The sequence below is a fragment of the Pezoporus wallicus genome, unplaced genomic scaffold, assembly GCF_028554395.1.
Source record: "Pezoporus wallicus isolate ANWC-B61680 ecotype Strahan unplaced genomic scaffold, APGP_CSIRO_Pwel_v1 contig_13614, whole genome shotgun sequence".
Classification (NCBI taxonomy): Eukaryota; Metazoa; Chordata; class Aves; order Psittaciformes; family Psittacidae; genus Pezoporus; species Pezoporus wallicus.
In genome coordinates this window covers 97274-122525 of record NW_026642178.1, presented here as the reverse complement: position 1 = coordinate 122525, position 25252 = coordinate 97274, and the positions used below count along the sequence as shown (strand labels likewise).

Here is a 25252-nt window from a genome sequence, read left to right as displayed (position 1 = left end):
GCTGGGATTTACCCACACATCTGCTCGACTGCTGAGTTATTCCAGAGGGAAGTGCTGTGGGCAATAACGTGGGTGCACCTCATTCAGTAATAGCTTTTCTGAAAAGATAAGAAAAAGATAGTCATAAATGCTGCAATCTTCATCCAAACACACTGCTACAAACAAAAGGGGAAGAGGACTTTATCTCGGCTATTTTTGGGCAGAGTTGGAATAAAGTAAGATAAACATGACAAATATGAGAAACCATAAAATGTCACTGTTGTTCTGTTAGGCATTAAAAATACCCTACCCACAGAACAGGCTCTTCCCTCAGTTACAAAAATAATGATTAAAAAGATCAGTGCCTCTCGTGTCCATGAATGGTTTCATGAATAGTAACTTTTCCCCCTCATTCTATAAAAGATATTTAATATTGCCTGTGTGGATGCTGAGCTTTATTGTTAGCATTCACCAAATTCCATATTCTATTTTCTCCTGCTCTTCATGTAGCTCATCCCCTACCCTGTTTCCTCTGCCCCCTCACATTGCTGCTTCCCATGGTTTCCCTACCCCCTTATCTCCTCTGAGCCTCTCCCAGGGGATGGATGGAGAAGTGCTCTGCTGTCAGTGTTGAGGAGATACAGCAGGAGTAAGTAACATCCTTCCGTATTCCAACCAATTACTCCAGGTGCAAGAAAAGCAGTGCCTTGCTGGTCAGGCCATTAGGAAGGATGCAGACCAGGCACTGGAAGCTAAGAAGGAAATGGAAGCCTGGAGGCATTGTCCTTCATCCAACATATGTTTGAAAACTTTAAATACCACCTTTGTACTGCCATTTATTGCACTGGGGTAAAATGTGCCTCAGACTACTCCATGGCCAAGCCACAGCAGGAACTCATCTAACAGCTTAGAAGACATGAAACGCACCGCTAGAGCTGCTGCCCTGTGGAGAGGGGGTCGGAGGCAGGGGAGAAACCAGGCAAGACTGTGTGGTTACACCAGACCTGGTGCGCTTGTATTTCCTTTTCCCAGCTCTGCAGGTACAGCCAGAATCGCTAAGGGATTTCTAATGCAGCTTTGTAGAGATACTGTGAGCTGGTTTGTTCTATCTGCTAGCTCTGCACTGTCATGAGCCGCAAGACGCGCTTCCCTCTCTCGGTCACTGCTCACAGTGTCAGAGCTGTCTGCTGCTGTCTGCTTTGTTCTTTTAAAGCCACAGCAAAAAGGCATCAAGAGTAAGCAAATGAATAAACCACGGTGCTGCTCAGAGCACGGCTCCTCTGCAGCTCCTGGGCACGGCTTCCCAAATGGGTGCCTGAAGCAGGGGCTGTCGGCCCTGTGCCAGTGGAGAGAAGAGTGTCCAAAGGGACTGTGGGGCTGCCCAGGCACTGCAGGGGGAGAAGAGACAGGGCACTGCTAATGCCACTGAGGAACCAAACCAACCTCACCTGTATTCACCACCCATGAAGAACGGAAACTGGCACAAGGCATGATCTGAACTGTGGACACCCAAGTTGATCTGAAAAATGAATCCATTAGATAACTAAAAAATGACCTGGCAGCATCGACACCCTCAGCAGGCCATGACTGTTACCTGCCAATGTAACTGGGTAAGAACACGGACGTGTGGAGATCAGGTGCAGGAGCTGGATACCATGAGCAGTTCTCCCAGTCACAGGATGGATGTCAAACAGCCACCGCTGGCCTCAGCTGGGGGTAGTTCTTCATTTTGCAGATTCACCATTGTAGGGGACAAAAAAAGGGAGGCTCAGGGAAAGCATTGATCTCTGATTGATTTCTGTAGCACGCAGCTGGCAATGCAGCACCACTACAACAGTCACAGGGAGAAGTCTATTAATGAGAGCCAACTACTAAATTATTGGCCAGTTAAGTACAGCAAATTTGCTCTAATTGTCTTCATGATGGGAGTTTAATTAAACTGTCTTCCATATAAAAAGTCCAGCAACGCTCCTGTTCAGATAGTGTCAGGGAGAGTATCCAGAGCCTGCACGGCTTTCAGAGCTAAATTAAAAGTTACAGCCAACGCAAGGCTCTTCAAAAGAGGGAGCTATTGTAGGGGAGACCTTTTCCATTCCACCTCCAGCCGCTGACACTGCTCATGCATCATGAGCGTGTCTCCGCATCAGGAGACATCTTCTCCCCCTGCACCCACTGCTGCTGGAACCAATTCCCAGTGTTTCTAGCGGCTGCTGAGACCCACGAGCCTGGGCTGTCACAGAAATGCCATCCACCACACAAAGCCCCTGAACCTCGGCAGCAAGAAAGCTGCTGCCCTGGGGCGGGGAATGGCTGCGCTCCCACTATGGCCCAGGTAACACTTCAAAACAGCTTTACTTTCTCCAGGTCCAAAAGTTAAAAGCCCGTCACTGCGTGCAGCCACCACCAGTTACATCCCAGCGCGCTCCAGGCTACAATCTCCGCCATTCAAGTGTAAAATCAGCGCCTTGAGAACTTTTTTGTCTTGACTTCTCTTTAAAAGCCACTTTTACAGAAGTCTGTTGGAAACGTGATCCCTGCAAACGACATCCACCACAGTGAGGCGCTGGGGTTTCACAGCCTGAATAAACCTCTCTGAGCGGTTACCTTCCTTAAAAACTTCGGGAATCACATCCTGGCACGTTGCGATTCTCCTGCAGTAAATAGTCCCTGCGGACAGATCTGATGATCAAAGCAAACCAGAAGGAAGAGTCACAGCAGCAAGTATTGCCATTTCTTACATAAAACCGAAGTAGTGGTAAGGCTTCAGAGCAAAGGCGCAAGCAGAAACGGTGGCACCTTAACAGAGCACCGGGGGGGGGGGGGAGGTTTTCTTTGGGGGGGGTTAAAGCATAACCCGGTTCTGCTGCTGCTTTGCCAGTCCGAGAGCCGTAAGACTGCTACAGGCACCGCGCACTCTGCCTCAGGAGGGCATCTGCATCCATCACGGCAACCCAAGGGCGCCTTCTCCAGCCTGTGGCACAAACACCTCGTTGGCTGTTGCCGTGGTGCTGTGGGTGGCAAAGCACCGCAGGCAGTGGCAGAGCCAGAGCCAGGCTCCACGCGAGCGCAGGGGTCCCTCCTGCAGCACGGGTGGCACTGGTGCACCATGGCGGAGGGGGAGAAAGCTTGAGGACCCGAGCTCCCAGAGCAGCACACGGCTGCAGCTTTAGTTTCCTTCTGTCCTCACCCCAATTTATATTCTTAGGCTCATCCTCTGGGCAAACACGCTGCGTACGGGCTTTACAGAACAGTCCTGGCTCATCGCACGTTTATTTTTGTATGGAGCTGGGCCCAGTGACGAGGACAAAACTATCTATTAGGAAACAAATTACAGTTATTGAGTATCTCTGGGAAAAATAAAGGTCGTCTTTTAGCACCACTTTGCCTTTTAATATTTAATGACCCAGATCAAGAACAGGACGCTACCGAACACAAAGCCAACTGGCAGGCAGCCCAGGTTAAAGACTTCTCCAGGATAAAAGAGCACCTTCTCGAACAGTGGTGGCATTCTGAAGTGAAAACTTCAGGAGGCTTGGTTTTCAGAACTGACAGACACGTCACATTAATAATATGAAGCATCTCCAGGAAAGAGAGCAGAAAAGCACTCTCTGGGAAGAAAACTTGAAGAAAACAGCAACAGCAGCACTAATGCTTCCTTGGATCTCAGGGCAGCCTCACTAACAACTGAAGAGAGCACAAGTGTGGAATTAAGAGCTACCATTAAACCTCAGCTGCAAGACAGAAGGCTTCTTTAAAAGTATGATAAAGAGTTTATGGACTAAAACTTTAGGGATTAAAGCATTTGGGTCTACGCATTTAAAGCCTCTAAGTTTTTATTTCATCCTAAATGAGTATTTGATGACAGTTCCCATGTTAGGAAGAAAGGGGATTATTCCAACGCAAATCCTATGGTACCCAATTCCCACATGGTGGCATAACTCTTTAATACATCCTCTGCACAGGCACGTTACTGTAAGCACCTAACTGCAATCACCTCCTGCAAGCTCATCACTGGGAAACAAAATCCCGTGTGGTGACAGCAGACCTGATCTGACCCGAGCACATCCATCATCATTATGACTGGCACTTCGGGAGTCCTGACTGATAAAGCAAGAGCCTGAGGATCTGTGACCACTTTCTGACTGTCAGCATCCTGCAAGGCCACTCTGCAAGTCTCTCACTCCCGGAACTACAGAACTACCTCCTCATCTGGAAGGGAAACAGCAAGCAATCAACTACAGAACTACCTCCTCGTCTGGAAGTGAAACAGCAAGTGATCCCTCCAAAGGCAGCGACCATGAAAGCCAAGTAGTGCAATGCCTGTGGAGTGCCCGAGGCTCGACCCACACAGCTCACTGTGCTTCCTTCCAGGGGCCTCACATCTGATCCAGAGAGCACTGCAGATGGAAATGATCACAGAAACAGCAAGAAGCGTACAACAAAAGAATGTACTACAGAGAAACCAGGAGCAACACATCTAACAGCCTCAGAATAAGCTGAAAATTCAAATGCTTAATGCAGTTAAAATACTTAAAGTAGATTTCCTCAGTATTGCCTATACGAAGTCCAGCAGGCAGGAACCCCAGGCATGTCTGCAGTGCCCAGCTTCTACTGACATACAACTATTACACAGCTAATTTTAAATGTTATGAAATGTTTCACTCAGCTCTGCAAGAAAAAAACAGGCAGCTACCTGGTTTACCTGTTTTCTCTTCCACTGTTTCCACAGCCATGACGTGTTTCTCATGGGACTGGGATACTGGGATAAAAATGCATAGCATAGATTACCACTGCTCACGTGGGTGAAAGAGAATTGCTGTCACTTGTCAAGTCAGAAGCATTTCCATAGCTTCTCTCAACAGGCATGAGATCCAGACGTTAACACTTTGTGTTCTCCATTCAAGTTAGCAGAAAGGAAGAATTTAGTAAGATTAGTTTAGTAGGATTAGAAAACAAAGGGGAAACCCTGCATAATGAACTCCAAATTGTAAAGCACAAGGTAATTCATTGTACTCAAATCAGACTCAAAGTTACTGTAACCTCCATGCTGATACAAATGCCAGACTAATGACGACCACCAGACTGATGATAAATAATACATGAAGTTTCAGGGAAGGTGGGGAAATTGCATTTTAAGGCTCGGAACAGGCTGTTCTATAATCCAGCTCTACTATTCTTTCTGGCTGCAGAATACAAGTTGATTTTAAAAGCACAAGGTTTTCAAGTCCTATTCTACACAGAAATTGGAGGCTTCTCCACGACGCTCTGCTTTGAAATGGCAGTAGTGGCATAATTGCATTATCGATGTAACTTACACTCTCTAAGGCCCAATCGTGTGAAACAAAGAGCCATTTACATAAATCTTTCACTAAATAGTAGGCTCTATTACCCCAGTATTTAAACAGAAATAGACTCAATTTCCTACACAGCACAGCAAAAGAACATTACAAGTCAAGCAGATGTAATGGCCATGAGAGTCTAACATCACAAAACCAGCGTTTCCAGCCCGACACAGCCTCCCTGCAAGGTTTCTGCTCCCTGGGGGATGCCAAAGCTCACAGCAGCACAGAACAAAGCTCTCAGCCCGGCGGGTCCTTCAGCCCGCAGTAACTCAGCCCCAGAGCCCTCCTCCGCGGCACCAGGGGCACAGGAGCCCCGTCCCTGTCCCCAGGGCTTCAGCCCTGCGGTCCCGTGACCGGCGCACACGAGGATAATGCCCTGTCCCGCGGGGCAGGCTCACACGGGCACTGGCTCCAGTACGCTCGTGCCCCGCTCCTCGCGCTGGGCACAGGACCGAGCACAGCGCTTCCAGTCTGGAACCGCCCCAGGAGCGGCGGCTGCATCCCACTGCTGACCGCGGCCGTGCCCGACCGCCGCTGCTCCCACCGCGCGCGGTCCCACGCCGCAGCCCGGAGAGAAGCCCCGGTGCCGGGAGCGGTCAGGCTGCGGGCCGGCTGCTGCCCCGTGCCCTGCACACCGGGCCCGGGGGTGCGGCGCTGCGCGGCGGAGGCGCGGGCAGAGGCGCGGGGCGCAGCGCAGGCGGGGCGCGCCTCTGGCGGACGGGGCCTCCGCGCGGAGGGCGAGGACGCGGCGCCACCTCGTGGGCGAGCCGCGATCGGGCCCGTCCCGGCTGGGGCTGCGCTGCCCCTCCCCGGGCGCCGGCCTCCCCCCGCCCCGCTGCGGCGCGACCGGAGCTGCTCCGGGCGCCCCAGGCGCCGGAGCCGGGCGGAAGGAAACGGGTCTCGGAGCGCGCGTGCTGGTCTCTGACGGTGAGACAGTCCCGGTGAGGCTGCCCTCCAGATTTGCTTATTTCAAAGGCGTTTCTCCTCCGTCACACGAAGAGGACTCCAGACAAACCGGTGACAGCGGCAGGCACGAGGCGGACTTTGCCTTTGAGCCATCCGCCGCTTCAAGTGACTGTTTTCTACCCCGGCTGCCAGTCACGAGTGTGCCCTGAAGATGCCAGAGCCCCTTGCACACGTACAAGCAAACAGCAGTTTGGAAGCACCCAGATCCCCTTGCCACGGGGGTACCCAGATAGTTACACAGTCCCCGCTCCTTTCACTCCTAGTAGAACTGAAGCACTCCATTCTCCACTTGCAAAAAACAATGAAAATGAGATAAAAGAATTCCTGCGCTCCCATTCGGTCTCCTGCAGGTGTATCGATTGTTTTCTACAAACAACAACGAGCGGAATTGATTGCGTTACTCATTATTCTGAATCCAGAGAATTAAGACCCCCACATACCTTTCCTAACCGGAAAGTGTACGATCATTTATCAAAAGCAGCAGTTCCTAACCATGGTGATGTTTCTTAGAAGTTATTTGAGGGAAACAGCAGGTCTCTAAAAGCAGCACAGTGTTCAGCAGCACAGAGAAATCACTGCAGGTTACAGATAATGATTTGTATAAAAATGAATTATTCCAAAGCAATGAAGGGCTGGTTTTACATGCAAGATCAAATGCAGCTGACATAAATCAAAATGACAGCCTCAAAGACTTGCAAAAATAACAATATTTCAATTCATAAATATTGCCCCTTTGTTTGGGTTTGACTGCAAGGAAATGAACTAGTGACGCTGCAGCATCAGTGGGACCCTTGCAGGGCCCTCCGCTTGGTCCCTGGTTCGGAAGAGTGGCAGTTGTGAATAAACAGAAACAAATATATCTGCCCTTGCACATATCACCCCTGTGGTGAAGGGCGATGAATACAAACCCTTTCCCATGCAGACACACTGATTTCAAACACAAACCAGTTTGTCACACCTGAACCATGCGTTTGACGCACAGTTCACAGGCTCACTTTGAAGTAACACCTGCACTAAGCCTGGAGACGGTGCTGTGCCAGCACATGTGCTCCACAGCCACCATGAGGGGCTGTGTTCACCAGAAACACGTGGCAAATGCAGGATGTTTTCCAGCATATTTCTGAACTGACATACCCAGATACACACCCCAGCACCTGACGTGCAGGCTGTCCATCAGGGTACCACCCAGCTCTCACCCATTCCATGTAACAAAAGCGGAGCACACATCTCTGCGGTGAAGAGGATGTTTCTAGAGAAGCTGGGTGTAATTCTGCTGCAGTGCAGGGATGCTTTAAACCAAACCTGAGACATGCACCAGGGGAGAGGGGTCCAAAACAATATACAGAAATAAGAAAGCCCGTGCTGCTTCCCACAGTCCAAGTGACTTCCATGCTCTGTTGTCAGAGATCATGAATTGTAGCCCACATGTAAAACAGCACAGTCAAGGCAATACACGGAGATGTCCTGAAACAAGCATGCCCTTGAAGCACCCCAAATGCTTTGGTCTGGTGTCACCTTCCCATCCTGTTCTGCAACATAACAAGATTCAAAGGTTCAACCTGCAAAGTGGCAACAGAAAGAACAAGAGCGGGAGCCCTGAAGTCAACTTTAACTGTGGCATTTATGAGTAACTAGGGCAATTATTTCTTCAATCATATCAAATTCCTGGTTAAAAGCATGCAATGCATTTTGCTGCCACATACAAATGAGGATTATTTTAACCTTCCTGCTCTGTGTCGCTGGCTGTCAGAATTAGCTTCGCTGCTCACCTCCAACTGCCCTTCTCAAGTCATATGGACTCGCATATACTACAGAATACAAGTTCCATTTGCATTTGTGCCCTGGTTCGGATTTTTCACGGTCAAAAGCACTGACTCCACTCCTCATCTCACCTCTAACACTCCAGGAGATCAGCCAAAGGTGCCCTGCTTCCTCTGCTGAGTCCCTCCAGAGCTTTCCAACGAGTCTTTCAGCGCACATCCGCGGGTTTGCCATCGTGTGGCAGTCTAAGCCACACGGTCAGCAGAGCTGGCTGCCAGAGCCTGCCAGACACAGCCCGGGATCCCTGCCGCAGGGACACAGGGAAGAGTTTGCTTTTTTACCTTTCTTTTCGTTCAGAAAACTGAAACGGGTCTTTGCACAGTCCTGCTCTAAGGCAAAAGAGAAAAAGAGTAGCTGTAGATGGCTGACGAAACAGAAGAGAACCAGAAAGACTCCAGAGTAAGCGTCTTTGCCTGCATTTACTGTTCAAAGTTCTGGCACTTCAGTTTATTTGAGGTTCTTCCTTCGGAAGTGAATTTCACAGGCCTGACAGTTTGGGTTCTATCACAAGGCAGGACACCACTGCCGGGATCCAATTCTGTTCTGCACTGAGCCATCAACCACCAGGAGAAAACTAGGCAGCCAACTAAAACAAACCCACACAGGCACATCTTGTAGCAATTTGGGTATCTCATCAGTCATCCCCTCACATGAGGGACACTGAGGACCAGGAGCTGACCCACAGAGATCGCGCGCAGGAGCCTGGTGACTCCAGCAAGCCCAGTGTTGTCTTGACAGGCTTCCAGCAAACAGGAAAAACGTGTTATATCTTGGTAGAAGCTCAACATACCATCTTCCACACCTGCCCTAACCAAGCCAGGTTTAGGACCTGACCACTCTTAATAAAAGGTTACTTATCAGGGGCACTCTCTGCCTCCCAGCACCCGGACGGCATCACTGGGAGCTGCACACCACAGGTCACCACAGCACTGCCCGTGAATTGGAGCTCTGCTCTGCAGCAGTCACCCATCACTCGGCTGGCAGAGCTGGCCGCTCACCTTGCTCCGGGTTCCTTTGGGCACTGCCTCTGTCAAAGCCAGACCGCTGCTAACAGCGGGGCGAGAACTGGCAGTGGCTGAGGCAAAAATCCTTCCTTGTGTTTCCAGCTGGCTGCATCAAGGCTGAACTGGCTCAAAGTCAACACTGGTTTAAACATCTTGTCCTGCGGAGAACATTCACAAGCCCAGGGAAATGCCCTGCTTTATGCAGCTGCTCCCTTCTATCCTTAGTGTTTAAACACACGTGGCCAAAACAAACACAATGGAGCCCATGCTGCTCTCCATCGTGGTATTCGCAAACACCAGTCACAGCTAGAGGGCAAAAGCCCAGCACCAGCTTTAATAAAGATTAGAATTAATTCCTATTTGTGTGCTGCTGTTCAAAGGGAAACACCAGCAGAAAGGACAGTGTCGATGCCCTTTGGAGCTCAGGTCTGAAAGACAGCTGTGCGCAGAATTCAGCAGGATGCCGTTTTGCCAGGAGCAGATGCCCCACGGAAAAGCTGTTTACCTGCCACTAACACAGTCCACTGCCACTGCAAAACGTTTTCGGTTTAGAGCCCACTGAACAGCCTAACAACTGCTGCGCTACCAGGCCAAAAGCCGCACTGCACCGAGCAGCGACACAGGGGCCCGCACCCCGCGGGGGCAGGAAAACAGAAGTCATTCTTTTACCCAAGCATCAAGCGAAAGCTCCGACCGACGGGAGCGCAAGCTCTGAGCTGCAGGGAGGGCCCGGCATCCGCACGGCCCCACAGCGGGACCCGCAGGAGAGCTCGCCAGCGCCGCTTTCCCCTCCCTGCGCCGGGGCAGAGCCACCGGTAACGCTGCCGTGAGGCGCTCCCGCCCGGCGGGGCCGGCCCCGGGCTCCTGCGGAGGCAGCCGCGCACCGCCCCGGAGCGGGGGCCGGTACCCGCGCTGCCCGCCCCGCTCCGCCGCCACCATCTTGCGCGCGGCCGCGGGGAGCCGCGGAACGGGGCTGTTCCTCGCTCCGCACCGCTGGCTGCAGCGGGACTGAACCCAGCAGCGCTTCCACCCATCGGCTCAAGGTCGGCCCCCCCGATGCTCAGAGCTCCTTCTCCTGCGAAATAAGAGCGTTTATTGGGTAAATGGAGTCAGGCGTTAAACCGAGTGCGCTGGATGCGCGGGGAGCGCCGCTCTGACCGTGCCGCTGCAGCCCGGCCCCGGGCACGGACATCCCCGCGGTCCCCGGTGCACTGCGGGATCCGGGGTGGATAAGGGGGAAGCTCGGCTGCGAACATCGCCCCGGTGACGCGTCGGGATGAATGGGAATAGCTGACACAGCCAGGAGGAGTTGCAGTGGTTGAGAAACATCGTGATTACCGAAGAACAATAAACACTGATTTTGTAAATGCATATTTGCATCTGGGTCACTGTAAACAGTAAAACTGCCGGGCAACAATTTCACCTGATTGCTTTTCTCATACCCTGCTAGCAAGCTCTTAGGCCCAGCAAACTGAGATCAAACAGGTCAAATTGGAGGGAGGAGATTCACTGGACCATTTGCGAGGTCTCCTCTGTGAATACCCCAAGGACCACATGTGTTTGTATTGCAGATCCTGCTATGATAAATGAAGCCAATCAAGTACCTGCTGTAGATTTATGCACTTTTCTGGAAATTAAACCCTTGGTACTCACTGAACAGCTGCAGGAGGAGGCATGTGGAAGTCCAGGAGCTAAACCAGCATAATTCCCAACCAGTGAAGTATTGCAGAGAAATCTTATAACCTACCATAGGAAAACAGAAACTTGGCCATAAATTTCCCTGTCTAGGCTTGCAACCTCAGCACGAAGTACATGTGAGCAGGCTCTTAACTCATCAGTCCCAGAGGCAGTACACAAGTTAAGGCTGCATTAACATTGCTTGTGAATATATAATGTAATAAGTCAATGCTTTGGGGAAAAAAATACCGTTTCCCCTGTTTGCCTCAGCCTGGTGAAGCCCCTGTGCTCTGTGCCACCAGTGGCAGCCTGCAGAGTACCCCACATCATTGCTTCACCTCACCTAATTAGAGTTTACCTTCTGCAGATTACAACATGGGATTAATATTAAGCAACAGAAGTGCTGCTCACCATCAGCCTGATCCTGAAAAGTGCTGAGCATCGTGCAGGGGAATTCTGGTTCAGCACTTCCACATAAGTAGGCTAAAAAAAACTCCATTTTGTACTAGTAAAGTATGGTACATTTTTATAGCTCCAGGTTTAGGAAGGGCTTTCACTTCCTTCCCACAAATCAGACCCCAAAGGAACCACTGTGCCCACTAAAGTGTATGTAAGGAAGAAAAGTCTTTGGGAAATGCTTGTGACAGTGCAGGGCAGGGACAGTGTTAACTACAAAAGCCAGTGTAATTCTAAATCATTCAGCAAGTTAAACCCAGGGGAGGCACCGTGCTGCTGTGTTACAGACACACTTCGCACCCTGACAAGTACGCTGCCCAAGCTGCACCTACTGCTGCATTCAGTGATGGTACTGATGGGTCGGAACCCGACCTGGCATACATCCACCCTGCAGCCCCTGGGGTCTGGGCTGATTCAGAGGGCAGGCAGGTGCAGACAGGAGGGACAGTTGGTAGCAGAGGCGCAGGATTCACATCCACAGTGAGATGTGCGCAATGTGCCTTTCCCACCTCCTAAACCCTGCGTTACAGCAAGGCTGTCTGCGGGTGGAACAGCTCAGTCTCCGCAGCAGGTCGCAGCGGCGGTGCTGGTCAGGCAGCACAGATGTGGCAGGGCTGCATGCCGCTTTCCTTGCACGCCGGGCAGCGCAGGGCCCGGTAGGACTCTCTGAACCTGTTTGCCAGCATTGAAAACTTGCTTCCATGGCACAGGGAGCAAGGGGCAGAGCCCGACCCCTTACACTGGGAGCACCCATGTTCGTCATCTCCTTCCTGAAAGAGACAGATCACAAGAAAGATCTGTTACTGGATATCAGATGTCAAAGTCAGTAACACGCTTGAAAGAGAGAGTTGCTGTCTTGTGGTCTTGTAAGTAGTCGTTGCTCCTCACATGCCACTCTGCCAGTAACGCTCAGTTCTCAACAGCAAGATCTTCAAGGGGACAATTTGCGGATACTTCTAGAAGATGAGAAGTTAACGTGACAGAGCTCACAACAATACATTCAAACTCATGTTTCTCCTGCCAGGCTCTGCACAGCACCTGGCTTCCTGACATTTAACACATCCCTCCTCCAGGCTCCGCATCCTCAGTTTGGAGCTTCATTCTCTGAGCATCTGTCCTTGCCCTCTCCCCACACATCCCTGACCACTGACAGGCCCAGCTGCTTTCAAGCTGTCCCTTGTGCCTGCACATCCCTCCGGGGTGCCAGACCTCTTCTTTCAGATCCCAGCTCAAAATCCAGTGCTCCCACAGAGCCCAGAGATATCGAATACCTGCACCAGGAAGAGTACAGCACAGTGCAGGTTCACTCTGTTCAGAGTCCTGCATTGTTCCTGCACAGCCATTCTACTTTACATGGCACTATAGAACGAGGGTTTAACTAAGACACAGGGAATTGGTGCCTGATATGCTTCATATTGGTGCCTGCTTATGAATTTGATCATCCAAATTAATTCAGCTCTCGAAAGAATAACCTTGTTGTGGTTTGGTCATCTTTAAATGAATGCTCATAACACTAGAGTAAGTCCAACATTTTTCTTGAAAAATAGGTTTAGGACCTTCAAGTTTTACTTTTTGTTCCCAAACATCAAGAACATAAGTCCTTCCGAGGTTAACAAGTTTCTCCAGAACAATGCCTTACAGGAGCTGCTGTCCTCCAAAGCGTGCTCCTCAGTGAGGGCGACTGGAGGAAGGCAGTTACCTTATGGAGGTCCCTCTCCACATGTATTCTCTCAAACTCGAGGTGATTTTTGATGGCTCAGATAGGTCCTCAGTAGATGAACCTTGGCTCTTGTTAAAGCTCTTACTCTGAACATGTTTCCTTCAAAGCTGGCAAAGGCCAGTGTTGCTCCTCGGTTTCTCAGGGCTGTTGCGGGGTCTTTATGCATGAAGCCACAGGCAATTTTCAGGGGTGCAGGAGGACCAGGGTGACCTGCACCAGATTGGTCTCAGATCTGTGAAACTGGAATGCTTCATGTTTGCCCTTCACGACAACACAATGTTTTGTGGGATCAAATTATGGTCGGACTAATTGGGATTCTGACCAACAAAGACTAATCCATGAGAAACAAGTGGAAGGCACAACCTTATTTCGACTGATTAAAATGTTAGCCTCCAGCAGTCTCAGCCACAGAGCAGCTGTGTTTAGCCTGGTCAGGCTGGAGAAACCCTGGCCTGCTCTTATTCCAGTGGAAGAGGGTGACAAAGGATGGACCTAAGCCAAGCTACATCAACGTCAGCAGCCTCCAGGGGAAGACTCAAGTAGGAGACTTGAGCATCTGGAAAGAGGACAGTGGCCTCCAGAGCACATGCTGCAGTGCAGCATTGGTCAGTTATCTCCCAAATGGAAACAGGAACAAAGCCACGCTTTTCATCCAAATTTAGTTAAGTGCCAGATGCAGGAATAGATGGGGCTTGGCTGGAAATACTCAACTGTAAAACCCAACAGCCTTAGGAGAAAAATAACACTTGCCATTCTCTTACCTGCACATACTGGTTGCAGACAACCTTTTTTTCCACATCTTTTCTATGTCCACCACCAAATCTTTCTTTCTTTTCCCAGTATATGAAGGCCCAGTCGTTTATTCCCTCAGTCTGGATGATTCTTCTCATGAGCTCTTTCTGGTCCATCGGTGCACGGATGATTTTCAGGTTGTTTGTGTAGATGATGATCTTGCCAAAGTCTAGAACTGGGGAAGGCTGGAGAAGGATCTTATCAGTCTCACCTGTACAAATACACTCTACAACCAGCGGTGGTCCCCAGGCTTCCAGACCAGCCCCTCCATCTGGTCATGGGCTCGGCTGGCACTGTGGCATGACCCGCCTCCCCACCACCCAGAGCAGGGAGCAGGACAGGGCCCAGAGAGATGGGCCACAGATCGGACCAGGACTTTGGTCAGGCCTTAGGAACCTCACTTGAATGTCCCCTTCTGGGTGGGGAAGGCTCTCAGGATGCAAGTTCTCATTCCAACCCATATGCAAGAGAAAAACGAAGGCACAATTCTAAGAGCAGTGGTGTTGGCACCAACGGAAAAGCAACCCCTGAACTGGGGACTGACCTGTTGCTTTGAAGGTTGAGTAGTTGGAGGGTGGGGGAGCCAGAGGGGGCTTTCATGGCTGTTGCCAGAAGTCGAAATTCCCCATGAAAGTGACCTATTCTGCAGCCTTTGATGGGGTTTTTCAGATTTAAAATAAAGCTTTTCTGTGTAATTAATGCTGGAAAAAGGGTCAGATCATAAACCATCCTCATTATCTAATGCTGAACTGTTCCTGATACAGAGGAGCCAGCCTAAACAACCATCCCTGGGCTCACTTGGGTTTGTATTCTAGTGATTTGAAAGCAAAGCGTGGTACGGGTGAGCTCGCCTCTGAACACAGCGCTTTGCTACCTGGACCTCTCCCCTCTAGCACTGAGGATCAGGTGGCAGCTCCCACAGCCTATTGCTTTACACACTCTTCCTATTTCCCTCTTTTTAAGTACCTGTGTCAAGCAGCGAAGCAGGAGACATTCCCATAGGGAAACACCCTGCCAGGGTCGCATGGGCCAGCGGCTCTCTTGGGAAACATCACCCACTGCATATTGGGAATGGGGCCGGTGAGGCCAGATCCTGCCCCTTTAAAGAAGGCTTTAAAGCCTCACTGCTGTTACACAGACTCAGTGTCTCCACAGACCGAATGCATGTTGATACTAAACAACACTGATACTGGGCACTGTGATTACTCAAGGTATTTATGGTTATGGAAGCCAGGGAATAGAGGTGAGCATTCCTGAGGAATGCAGGACAAATTCATGTGTGGATAAGATCACATTGGTGCTCTGGCTGCTGGCAGGAGTCATGGTGGTGTGGTGTTTTCAGTTTAAGTAGATGTCCAATATATCAATTAAATGTAGTTTGAATACACGGGTTTCCTACCTGTGTAAGAAAATGAGCATAACCCATGTGTATTAACCGATTTAGCATGTATTACACATGTACTGGCTTTATAGTAGGAATAAAGAGACACTTCTGTATCAATGGCATTAATTATATGCTAACAAAACATTCAGTGAAACTAAGCTGGGATTTCCAAAGTAGCCAAAGGGGAATTCTGATCTGCCAGGGGATGCAGATGCCTGGCTCAGTCTCACCGGTACACACTGTTGACACTAACCTTTTTGCCAGCTGAAGTCATGCACCTTCAGTGTCTTAGATACAGCTAATTAATATCCACCTTACATTTGCCTGGGTTAGATGCATCGGGATTACTATGTACAGATACTTATATATATGGAAATACTGGTCTGCAAAACGGAGAGACGCAAACGGACCCACTGAGAAGCTGGAGCCCAGCAGATGCTGTTCGCTTGCTGCTGGCTGCTGCCGAGCACACAGCTCCTGCCATTAGCAGCGAGCAGAGCACAGCGTGTGCGGGGTAAGGAGGTACAGACCCCTTAGTAAGGGGTACAGACCCCTTTAAGTCCTGGCCTGACCGAACGCGCTTTGCTTGAGCGAGGCTCAGCCCGAGGCTGCTGTCCCGTGCCGGGGTGGGCTCCCTGCCGCCGGTCCCGGCGGGGCGGCAGCACTTACCTGGCAGGAGCTGTCTGCGGGCGGGCGGTCGAGCAGAGGCGAGGCGCTGCCCAGGCCCAGCGTCTGCCCCTCTTTGAATATACTGACCCGCTGCGCGCTCAGCTTGGCCGGCGGGAGCAGCCTGCGCTCGGGCAGCTCCGCAGCACAATGGTCCCCCGGCTCGAAGCAGTGCCGCACGAAGAGCCGGGAGTGCTCCTTGGCCGGGAGCTCCAGCTCCTGCCCATCCTCAAAGACCTGCTTCAACACCCGGCCGCTGTAGGCAGATGATATTTTGAACCTCACTTTGCGGGGCCTCCCCTCGTGCCGAGCACCGAGCTTCTTCTGGGGCTCTTCCATTACCGGGAGTTCTCGCTGCGGCCCCTGGAGATCAACTCCAAGAGCTCTGGGTCCAAAAGAAAACTCTGCCCAGCTTCCCCCAGCCACACAATGCATAATGCAAGGTTTCTGGTAGTTCCTCTCATCTTACAGCAACACTGACACCACCCTATTAAATATTGATAGATATTCACAAAGAGAAAATATCAGCGGTAGTGAACGATGAGGCAGGTGGGTGAAGGGTGGACAGACCGACTTGCCACAGGAAAGGAGTTAACGTGGGGAGGATCAGATTAAATAGGGAACTCTGCCCATGTTCTGAAACCATGGAAATGGTTCTGCTATGCGCTGCGATAAGAACTACCCCAAATACACCATCCCAGCAGCTTTTCACAGCTTTCTGACAAGGTGAGAAGTTAAAAAGACAAGTTCACAGAAAAAGCAATCCAGCTTCACAAATAGCAAATGTGAATAATTCTTCCATTCTTGCACTGAATCCAGAGAGTACAAAGCTCCGTTTCATTTTAATCCAAATATGTTCCTCTACAGGTTGTGGAGATCTAATTAAGATTTTCTCTCTTTAGCTTTCAGTCCCTGTTTGTAACTCCTGCTTCCTTCCAGGCCCTTTTGACCAATCTGGGTTTGCTTTTCATGTTTAACAGACAGGGCCCTACTGAGAGCCGCCAGTGGCCCCATCCGCAGCTCATTTGCCATCTCTCGCCTGTGCTCAGGGAGCTCAGAGCAGCAATGCCTCCATCAGGCGGAGCAGAGGTTTGCCAGGGGGCAGAGCAGAAGAAGCCGGGCCGCAGCCCTGGTCACCCTGGTCAAGGGGCTTTGCTCTGCACCGCAGGGCTCTACAGGACATGGGTTCCAGCTGCTGCATTCAGCTTCAATTCGGGACTGCATCCCCTCAGCACTCACACAAACCTGCGCCTGCGGTACCTCCCCAGGACAGCCCGTCCCCACTGATCCCCACCAGTGACCCCAGACTGGTACCTTACTGGAGAGTGCCTTGTTCACTCACCGAGCCCAGCCCCAGCTGAGCACCTGTGACTCATCTTTGCTTCCAAGGGAAAAAACAGAGTAGGTTTAGTGCAAAATACATCAGCAGAGTGACTGCATCTCCTGGTACCTGTTTGTATCAGGCACACAGAACAGGAGTTAAAATCCCTCTTCTTTCACCTTCCATGATATCAGTACATTTCCACTATTAGATGTGGTTTTGTTGAGTGGGACTTAATCTAAGCTTTCTGCCTCCATTCTGCCAAGGCTATCTGCTGGTAATCCACAGCCGGTGCTTCTAAAGCTCAACATTCTCGATAGACTAATCTATTGTGTTTATTAAAATTTGCTCTCCAAATACCAGGACAGCAGCTCAGAAGGCTGGAGGCTAAGAACACACAGCACAGACCCCCAACCAACAGAGCAGCCTTCGTGTGCCAAGAGCAATTTCTGTCACGACAGACACTGCTTGTGCAGGTTCCTGGGGCTCACCGTAAGCACACGTAGGAGATGCGTGTTCCTCCATGCAAACATGTATGAGCACGCCTGGGTAAACACTCCGCCACAGAGACGCCCTTTCCATTTCCAAAGCGCTATGAAAAGGTCCGTGTCAGTCTCCCATCCTATCTCAAACAGGTGGAGCTCACATTACACAAAACCCCTGATTTGCATGAATCAAACTGGGCTCTCACTACACTCGGGAAGCTCGATCCACCCCTTTTTCTTGTCAGCCCCATGTGACTCAGGCCCCAGCATTGCTGCTTTTCCAAAGGCACACAGCAGTCTCCATATGACACAAACGCTGCTGTGCCAGATACCTTAATTGAGGTCATTTTCTTTTGATTAGGGGAACAAAGAGGAAGTGAAGTTCAAAGCAGCAATGAGGGAACACAAGTGCGAGCACCATGGCTGCGAGACGAGCAAAGCTACTTTCCATCCCTTACAGTTACTTACAGGTGCTGCCAAAACACAACAGGTTTGCCCTGGCCCTGTAATCTTCCCCTTGGAATGATCCCACCCTCCACTGTGCTCTTGGCTGGGTTTGCTGCTCACTAAAACCCTTGGGGCTGCAGCAGGGGTGAAACTCATCCTTTCACCCCACAGTCCCATGCAAAGCCGTGGTCAGCATGCAGAGGCTGTGATTTAGGCTTGCTGCAGGGGTACCCCACACTCAGAGATATAGGTATGGCCTTCTCTTTATGTCCCTATGCAGATAAATCTTGCAAAGAAAAGACTTCCGAACAGCCTTTCTGCATTTCCTACTTGTTCTGAACAACCCAGGTCAACCTTCCCACACTAAACACCCCAAGCAGGGACACTCCAGGTGGTGTTGACCTGTCTCCAAGCCATACCCCTCTCACTCCAGCACTGGGGGCAGGCAGCAGAGCTGTGAGCACTGGACAGCAGCAGGATGGATGGATGAGCTGCAGCTGTGCCAGCACAGCAGCATTCATGCTGCACTCGCATGTCAGTGTGGGCTTCTTTCCCACAGCTAGCACAAGTCTTGCTAAAAATACAATAATCATTTTGCATTCAACAGTGAAATCAGTAAGTTTCATGATCTGGAGCATCACTGCACTATGCTTTGCTTCAGACTGTTCCACTGTATTATAATGGCATCTGTCTTTCAAGAACAGAGCCTCTCTCCACCCTCCTCCCCACATCAGCAATACCAAGCGACTGTTGGAAGCTGCAGGAGGCTTTGCACAACAAAGACAGTCCTTGCCCTGAGGAGTGTAATGTTGGTTAAGATGTATTGCAACAAGGCAGGGTATGTACAAAGAAGGACAGAAAAGCCATTGGGAAGTGGACAGCAAGGCTTTGAAGGCATGTTTCCACCTGCAAGTTTTGCTGAAAAATGTTTGGTTGTGTTTTGCTTCCTCCTCAAGCAAGCACTGCAGTCCTCCTCCTCATGAAAGCAGAGGGTAGGCGCAGATCAGGATGAGGAAGAGCTGCAGCAATGCCCAAACCCTGCTATTCCCCACTGTGCTGTATTCTGAGCACACACAGAATCTTAAAGCAAGGTCTGTGGGTCACTGCTGGAGAAAAGAAAAAAGGGGCCTGAGCAGCATCAGGGGCCACAAAGAAGGGCAAGAGGTCAGGGATGAGAGGGCAAGCTGGATATGAAGGAAGTAAAGGAAAAAGGTAGAAGCTTAAAAACAAGGACACAAGCATAAAACTTGCTTCTGTGTGGGAGTAGCAAGCAGAAAGATCAGAGCATCAGGTCAAGAAGGTTGGTAACTTAAAGGAGTTAGAGCAGGTGCTGTGCGTGATGAAGAGGCCAGCAAGTAAAGGCAGGAGCAAAACTGTGCTGCATGGAGTCATAAACAGAGCTGCTTGCTTACAAGCTAATGACAAGGTTTCATTTTGGAGCTGCAGTAGGAAAAACTCACTCACATGTAGACACCTCTTGGATGCAGAGAGAAAGAAGGGAAGGAGTTACTAGTTGCAAGACTTAATGGTGGGAAAGGTATTGGCATCACCCCAGTGAACGAGGTGGTGTGAGGAGTACTGTCCTTCAGCTTCTCAGTTGCTTTTTACCTTTGATGTATTCAGAGGTGCTGATCACCACCAGCCCCTGGTGAGCAAACCCTGCCATGAGGGTTCTTAATCATCTCTCATCCTCCATCCAAACTTCTTGTTACAAAGAGGACTGAAACCTGTTGTCAGTTCACCCCATAGAGGCTCAGGGATTGGGACACAGCAGAAATGACGCCGGTATCGTGGCAAAAGCTGTTAGACATGCATGCAGCAGCTAAGGGAAGCCTGATTTTGTGTGGGCTTAGCTCATGGCTGGATTCTCTGATGTCTGTTAAGATACAAACATCCTCCCTTGTTTGAAGCGCATTTAACGTCTCCCATGGGGAGCTGTGAGCATCTAATTAGAGTTGAAGCAAGACGCGAAGTCGCGGCGCATCATCCCCCTCCACCGAGGGGCCGACGGGGCTCCCTGCCGCCGCGCCAGCCGCCCCCTTCCGCGGGAGGCGCAGGACAGTCCCCGCTGATCCCCCCCGCTGACCGGCGCTCACCGGTTACACGGTGCGGGGCTGCCCCCGCGCCTCCCCGTCCCCGGGAGGAGCCCAGCTCTCAGGGAGGCAGCGGGGAGGTCTCGCTGCGGCGCTCGGTGGGAGCGGGGCCGCATTCCTGCGGGCTGAGCTCAGCGCCCCCGGAGCAGCGCAGGTCCTGATGAAAGCGGCTTAGCCAGCACCCACCTCAGCCCCGAGACTCCGACCCGGGCAAGGAAGAGCCCTGAGTAAGCACAAAAGTCTTGAAGTCACAAAGAAACAAAAACCAGGAAAAAGCGCTTCAAAGCGGGGAATTCCCGAGGGCTGAGTTTTACCTGGGGAGGCAAAACTGCTCTGGCTCATCCCAGGCAGAGCAGCCCGAGTGGAGCTGGAACACGTGTGTCCTGGGCAGGGAGCAGAGCAGCAGCCACAGCAGAACTGCCCAAGCACCACTGGACACACACAGTGGGGAAGAAGCCATGTGAGGGCAATGGACCATTCTTAGAGAACAACCACCAGCAGGGATGAGCCTTGAGGGACACTCACCTGGGCCATGGCTCCCAGATGCCTGCAGACATGGAATCTGGTCTGCCCACATGGAGTAGCTACCCCAAGCACTCCAGCTCCACTGTGCCTTTCCACAACACTGCTCTTCACTGGGCTCACCAGCAGCCTGGATCCTGCTCTCCAGACCCCATTCCACAAGGAGCAGTGCTCCACAAGCAGAAGGTGGTGGGAAGCAAACTCAAACCGGCCCCCCAAAGCCACACCATGACCAACCACACCAGCACACAGCTGAGCTAGCTCCTCCCCAGTAAAGCAGAGACCTCCACAGTGGTCTATTACATACCCACACTCAGAGCCCCCGAGCAGTGGTTTTATAGCTGGGTTGTCTGTGCTGGCCAAGCTGTGGGCTCTGCTCTGGGCTGCAACACTGCCAGAAGCACCGGGGAACACTAAAAGGTGATGCACCCTTGCAAGCAGTGTATTTGCATCTGTGTTTAATGAGGTAATTGAAACCTGATGCTTACCTGTGATCAGACCTGCATGAAGAACAGCTGAGAAGTGCTCAGAGCAGCCTCCAGAAGTCTGTTAGGTGGTGTTCAGGTGTAGTGCTACTTGGGAATCCTTTATCTTCCTGTCCTAAAAAGTGAGAATTGCATCCCTGCAGTCAGCCTTTATCAGACAAACCCCAGTGACGCAGGATTTGGTGGTCCGTCCTGTGGCTCTTCACTGCACTGTAGGGAAAAAGGGATGAATGCAGCAGAAAGCAGAGCCAGAGCCATGGCAGGATGGTGGAGTGGAGCCTGCAGCAGCCACCGGCCTGGCTTTGGTTCCAGGGCACTGTCTGCTGGTGCAGAGACCAGGCAGCAGCAGCAGCAGCAGGAGGAGGAGGTGAGGGTGACCTCCATGGGTGCAGGGAGGGTGGTTTCCATCCACTCGCTGCTGCCTGGCCCAGCTCCACCGCCAGCTGCTTCTAATGACGCTTCAACAAACACATAACATTCTGTCTTAAGGAAAATCACTGAATAAATTCCATTTAAAAATACTTCTCTATTTCTGGGTAGGCGCCACTCTGCTCCAGCTACTTCAGAATAGCTGAAGCCTTCAAGTTACCCAGCAGAGAGACTGCACAAGGCTGTTTTGGGCAAAATACAGCACTCGGCTCCCCGTCAGACTAATAAACAGCTCTCTGAACCACTCCTCCTGCAGTGGTGTACATGGCTTCCCAGTGTTTGGGCTTTGCCCACCAGCTGCCGCACACCTCAGGAAGGGAAGGAGGTGAAGGACAAAAAGCAGCAGTGGGTCCGTGCAGCTGCGGGTCCCTCCTGGTCGCCCTGGGTCACTCCTCCCTGGGAGCCCCCGGTGGAGAGAGCAGGGAGGTGTCCGCTGGCTGCTGCCCTCTGGGAGATGGGAGGTTTTGGGGAGGCTTTTGCTGTGCTGGGGGCAGGACCCAGTGCTGGGCACATCCCTGCAGAGCTTTGATGGCCCCATTACAACTTAGACTCATAGGGTGGTTTGTGCTGGAAGGGACCTCAAAGCTCCTCCAGCTCCAACCCCTGCCACGGGCAGGGACCCCTTCCACTGGAGCAGCTTGCTCCAAGCCCCTGTGTCCAACCTGGCCTTGAGCACTGCCAGGGATGGGGCAGCCACAGCTTCTCTGGGCACCCTGTGCCAGCGCCTCAGCACCCTCACAGGGAAGAGCTTCTGCCTAAGATCTAGCCTGAAATTCCCCTGTTTTAGTTTGAACCCATCACCCCTTGTCCTAGCACTGCAGACCCTGATGAAGAGTCCCTCTCCAGCATCCTTGTAGCACCCTTCAGACACTGGAAGCTGCTCTGAGGTCTCTGCGAAGCCTTCTCTTCTCCCAGCTGAACAGCCCCAATGTTCTCAGCCTGCCTCCATACAGGAGCTGCTCCAGCCTCTGATCATCCTCGTGGCCTCCTCTGGACTTGCTCCAACAGCTCCATATCCTTCTTATGTTGAAGACACCAGAACTGCAGACAGTGCTCTCATGAGAGCAGAATAGAGGGGCAGGAGCCCCCTCTTCAACCTGCAGGAAGTGTTCCTGCCCCTGTCTTCAAGCAAACGCAGTGATTTCCTCAGTCTGAGGATTAGCCTCATCCCATGCACCAAGCACAGTGCCACTCCTTGCCACAACCAGTGGCGTGTGGTCCATGGGGAGCAGGGCAGTGGGTTCCTGACCTGATGCTGGGGTGGTCCCCATTCCCCTCCTGACCCCCAGGGGCATGGCTGGGTCCTGCCATTCACCCCTCTGCAGCTGCAGCACTGGCGCTGTGCCTGGGGGTGGGTAGAAGGACAAGCTGTTACCTTCTGATCCATGATTTATAGCAGCTTGCAAGAGGCACCCCCTCTGCCTGCCCCCCAGGAGCTATAAACAGCCTGAAAAGTCCCTCTTCCCGGAGGAGGAGGCATGTGGCATCCACTTGTGAGATGCAGAGGCTTTTTATAACCCCAGGAAGCGCTGCCGGGCCGTGCCCTCTCCCCGCACACACGCGCCAGTGCTGCAGCATTCATTCAACCACAGCCCAGCTAAAATATGTGCGATTTAGAGCTGGGAAAAGGCAAAACCTTTTCCCTGGTGCTGTTGTGAGCTGGAGGCTCAGCCCTGAGCTGGTGGCCCCAGGGGAGGAGGAGCTGCACGCACTCAGGTGAGCACAGAAATCCCTCTGACATTGACCCAGAGGAAATAAGCGGAGGAAGGTTTGAGCGAGGTGGTGGGACACACAGAGGCTCCTGCAAGGCACTTGCCACGACAGGCTGGAGAGCACAGACCTCGTACTCCTCACCATGGCCCATCTTGCCGGGCCTGGGGAGGCAGCAGCAAGAAACTGCCATCAACCCTCCGTGCTCTCAGAGTCACAGGGCTCATCTCCACCACGCTCTGTGCTGTGGACAGCAAGCCTTCCCCTCGAGGAGCACATGGATGCGTCCCTGCATGGCTGGGCACACTCAGCCTGTCCCCTGGTCACGGACGTGCTCATGGACAGCATGGCTCTGTGGGACAATGGGGACAAGGTGCATTTGCTGGTTGGTTTGGGATCCGTTTGAGCTCTTTTCTGACTCTACCTTGGAGGTGGGGAAGCCGCAGCTCCCTGGGCAGACGCTTATGCGCAGCGAGGACAGCACATCAGAGCAGAACAACTACTGCTCTGTGTCTCCCAGTTTCCAGCTTCATGATAAACCTCTTCAATGACGAGACTCGGGCAGTGCATATTTCAGCACTTCCATCCCTTTGGTACAAGGCATCCTGGCACTGGTGAGTCCAGGAGGCCTCCTGCAGCCAAGTGGATGGGATGCAGCCGGTCACACGTGGCTGAGTCCGGGCAGGAGGCTTCTGCAGCATCCTCCAGAACAGGCACCCTGCTGTGTCCAGCCACAGTTAATTACAGCATCGGCAGCAGACAGAGACGTTCTAAATGAAAGGGAAGCACCTGCAGCTTCCCAGCTCTGCCTTTATCTTCTAACCCCAATTACGAGATGCACTGCGAGGGAGAGGCGGTGGTAGATAATAAAGTTCAGTGGGATGGTCTGGGTGTTCAGTGGAGAACCAGGAAAGCCTCGCATCCCAATCCCAAATGGGACATTGATATGCTCTCTGTGCGTCCCCTGGTTTTCTCCAGGTAAAGTGGGGGTGATGCTTAGCCCGAGGGGTGTTCCAAGGAGGAATTAGCATTTGGAAGCGCTTTGAAGATTCGAAGTGTTACATAAATGCCAAGTGTTAGCATGACCAGCCTTTCTATTGCAGCAGAACCCAGAGACTGCAATCAAGATCAGAGCCTTGCTTTGTTGTACCAGGCAATTTAGAAAATGCTGGTTGGAAAAAGTCCCTGTCCCAGCCCCAGGCAGGCGGGAGAGGGGCTGGAAGCACTGTCAGGGGGATGGAAGGTGGCATCCTCAGGAGAGGACAGCACAGCGCTGCAGCAGCCAGGGAGGGGATGGACCCAGCTCCTTCAGGAGCCCAGAGGGTAACCACTGCCTGCACCAGGCAGCGCACACCAGATCCCCCTGGAGCCCTTGGATGCCCTCAGCACGTGGGATCCCTGGGATCCCTGGCCTGGGCCCTCCTGCAGTGCCCATGAGGTGACTGGGGTTTCCCTTGGGAATTCTCTGGGAACCGTGTGTTGCGAACACAGGCTCTGCTTCTCACAGCAGAGCTACAGCAGCCTGGCCCTACTGGATAGGAAAAAGTGAGCAAGTGCTCACAGGACAGATCTGACCGGAGATGAGCATGAAGCAGCGTGCACAAAACCAGCCATCCAACCTCATTTCCATCCCCTGCCCACCACAGGGTACTTCGTCCTTGTTTCCTTTCTAACCAGATGAAAATACAGCATGAGTGTTAATCAAAGGGCACAAATAGGGAAGAATATGTAAAAAGGAAAAACAACCTTCCAACCCTTTGTTTTCTCTCTCATTTATGTCATGCATTGCATTTAAAAACGCCAGCAGATGACATGATGCTATTTGCAACATCATTCATTAAAAAGTATGCGCTCAGCCAGCCAAGCGCAAATCAACAGACTACAAAGAAATACCAAAGTCAAAGGGAACTTGAGATGAAACGCAGTGAGGTCACTGGTTTCTGCATTATCCTG

At 51.7% G+C, this 25252-nt stretch overlaps 1 protein-coding gene across 1 annotated transcript; it reads right to left on the bottom strand.

The window, feature by feature from the left end:
• Window positions 1-11818: 11818 nt before the first annotated feature.
• On the bottom strand, window positions 11819-16818 carry GRXCR2 (glutaredoxin and cysteine rich domain containing 2). Its single transcript, XM_057427831.1, has 3 exons — window positions 15811-16818; window positions 13727-13942; window positions 11819-12015 (listed from the first exon to the last, which is right to left on the bottom strand). Exons 1-3 carry the CDS (start codon window positions 16240-16242, stop codon window positions 11836-11838), a joined length of 828 nt encoding a protein of 275 aa, XP_057283814.1. The 5' UTR covers window positions 16243-16818; the 3' UTR covers window positions 11819-11835.
• Window positions 16819-25252: the final 8434 nt, after the last annotated feature.

Excerpts from the sequence above, each read along its gene's own strand:
- GRXCR2 (XM_057427831.1), bottom strand. The coding sequence starts at position 16,242 with ATGCATTGTGTGGCTGGGGGAAGCTGGGCAGAGTTTTCTTTTGGACCC. Across the intron at positions 13,943-15,810 it reads CCGCAGACAGCTCCTGCCAG|CCTTCCCCAGTTCTAGACTT; the intron begins GTAAGTGCTGCC and ends ATCCTTCTCCAG. Across the intron at positions 12,016-13,726 it reads TCTGCAACCAGTATGTGCAG|GAAGGAGATGACGAACATGG; the intron begins GTAAGAGAATGG and ends TGTCTCTTTCAG.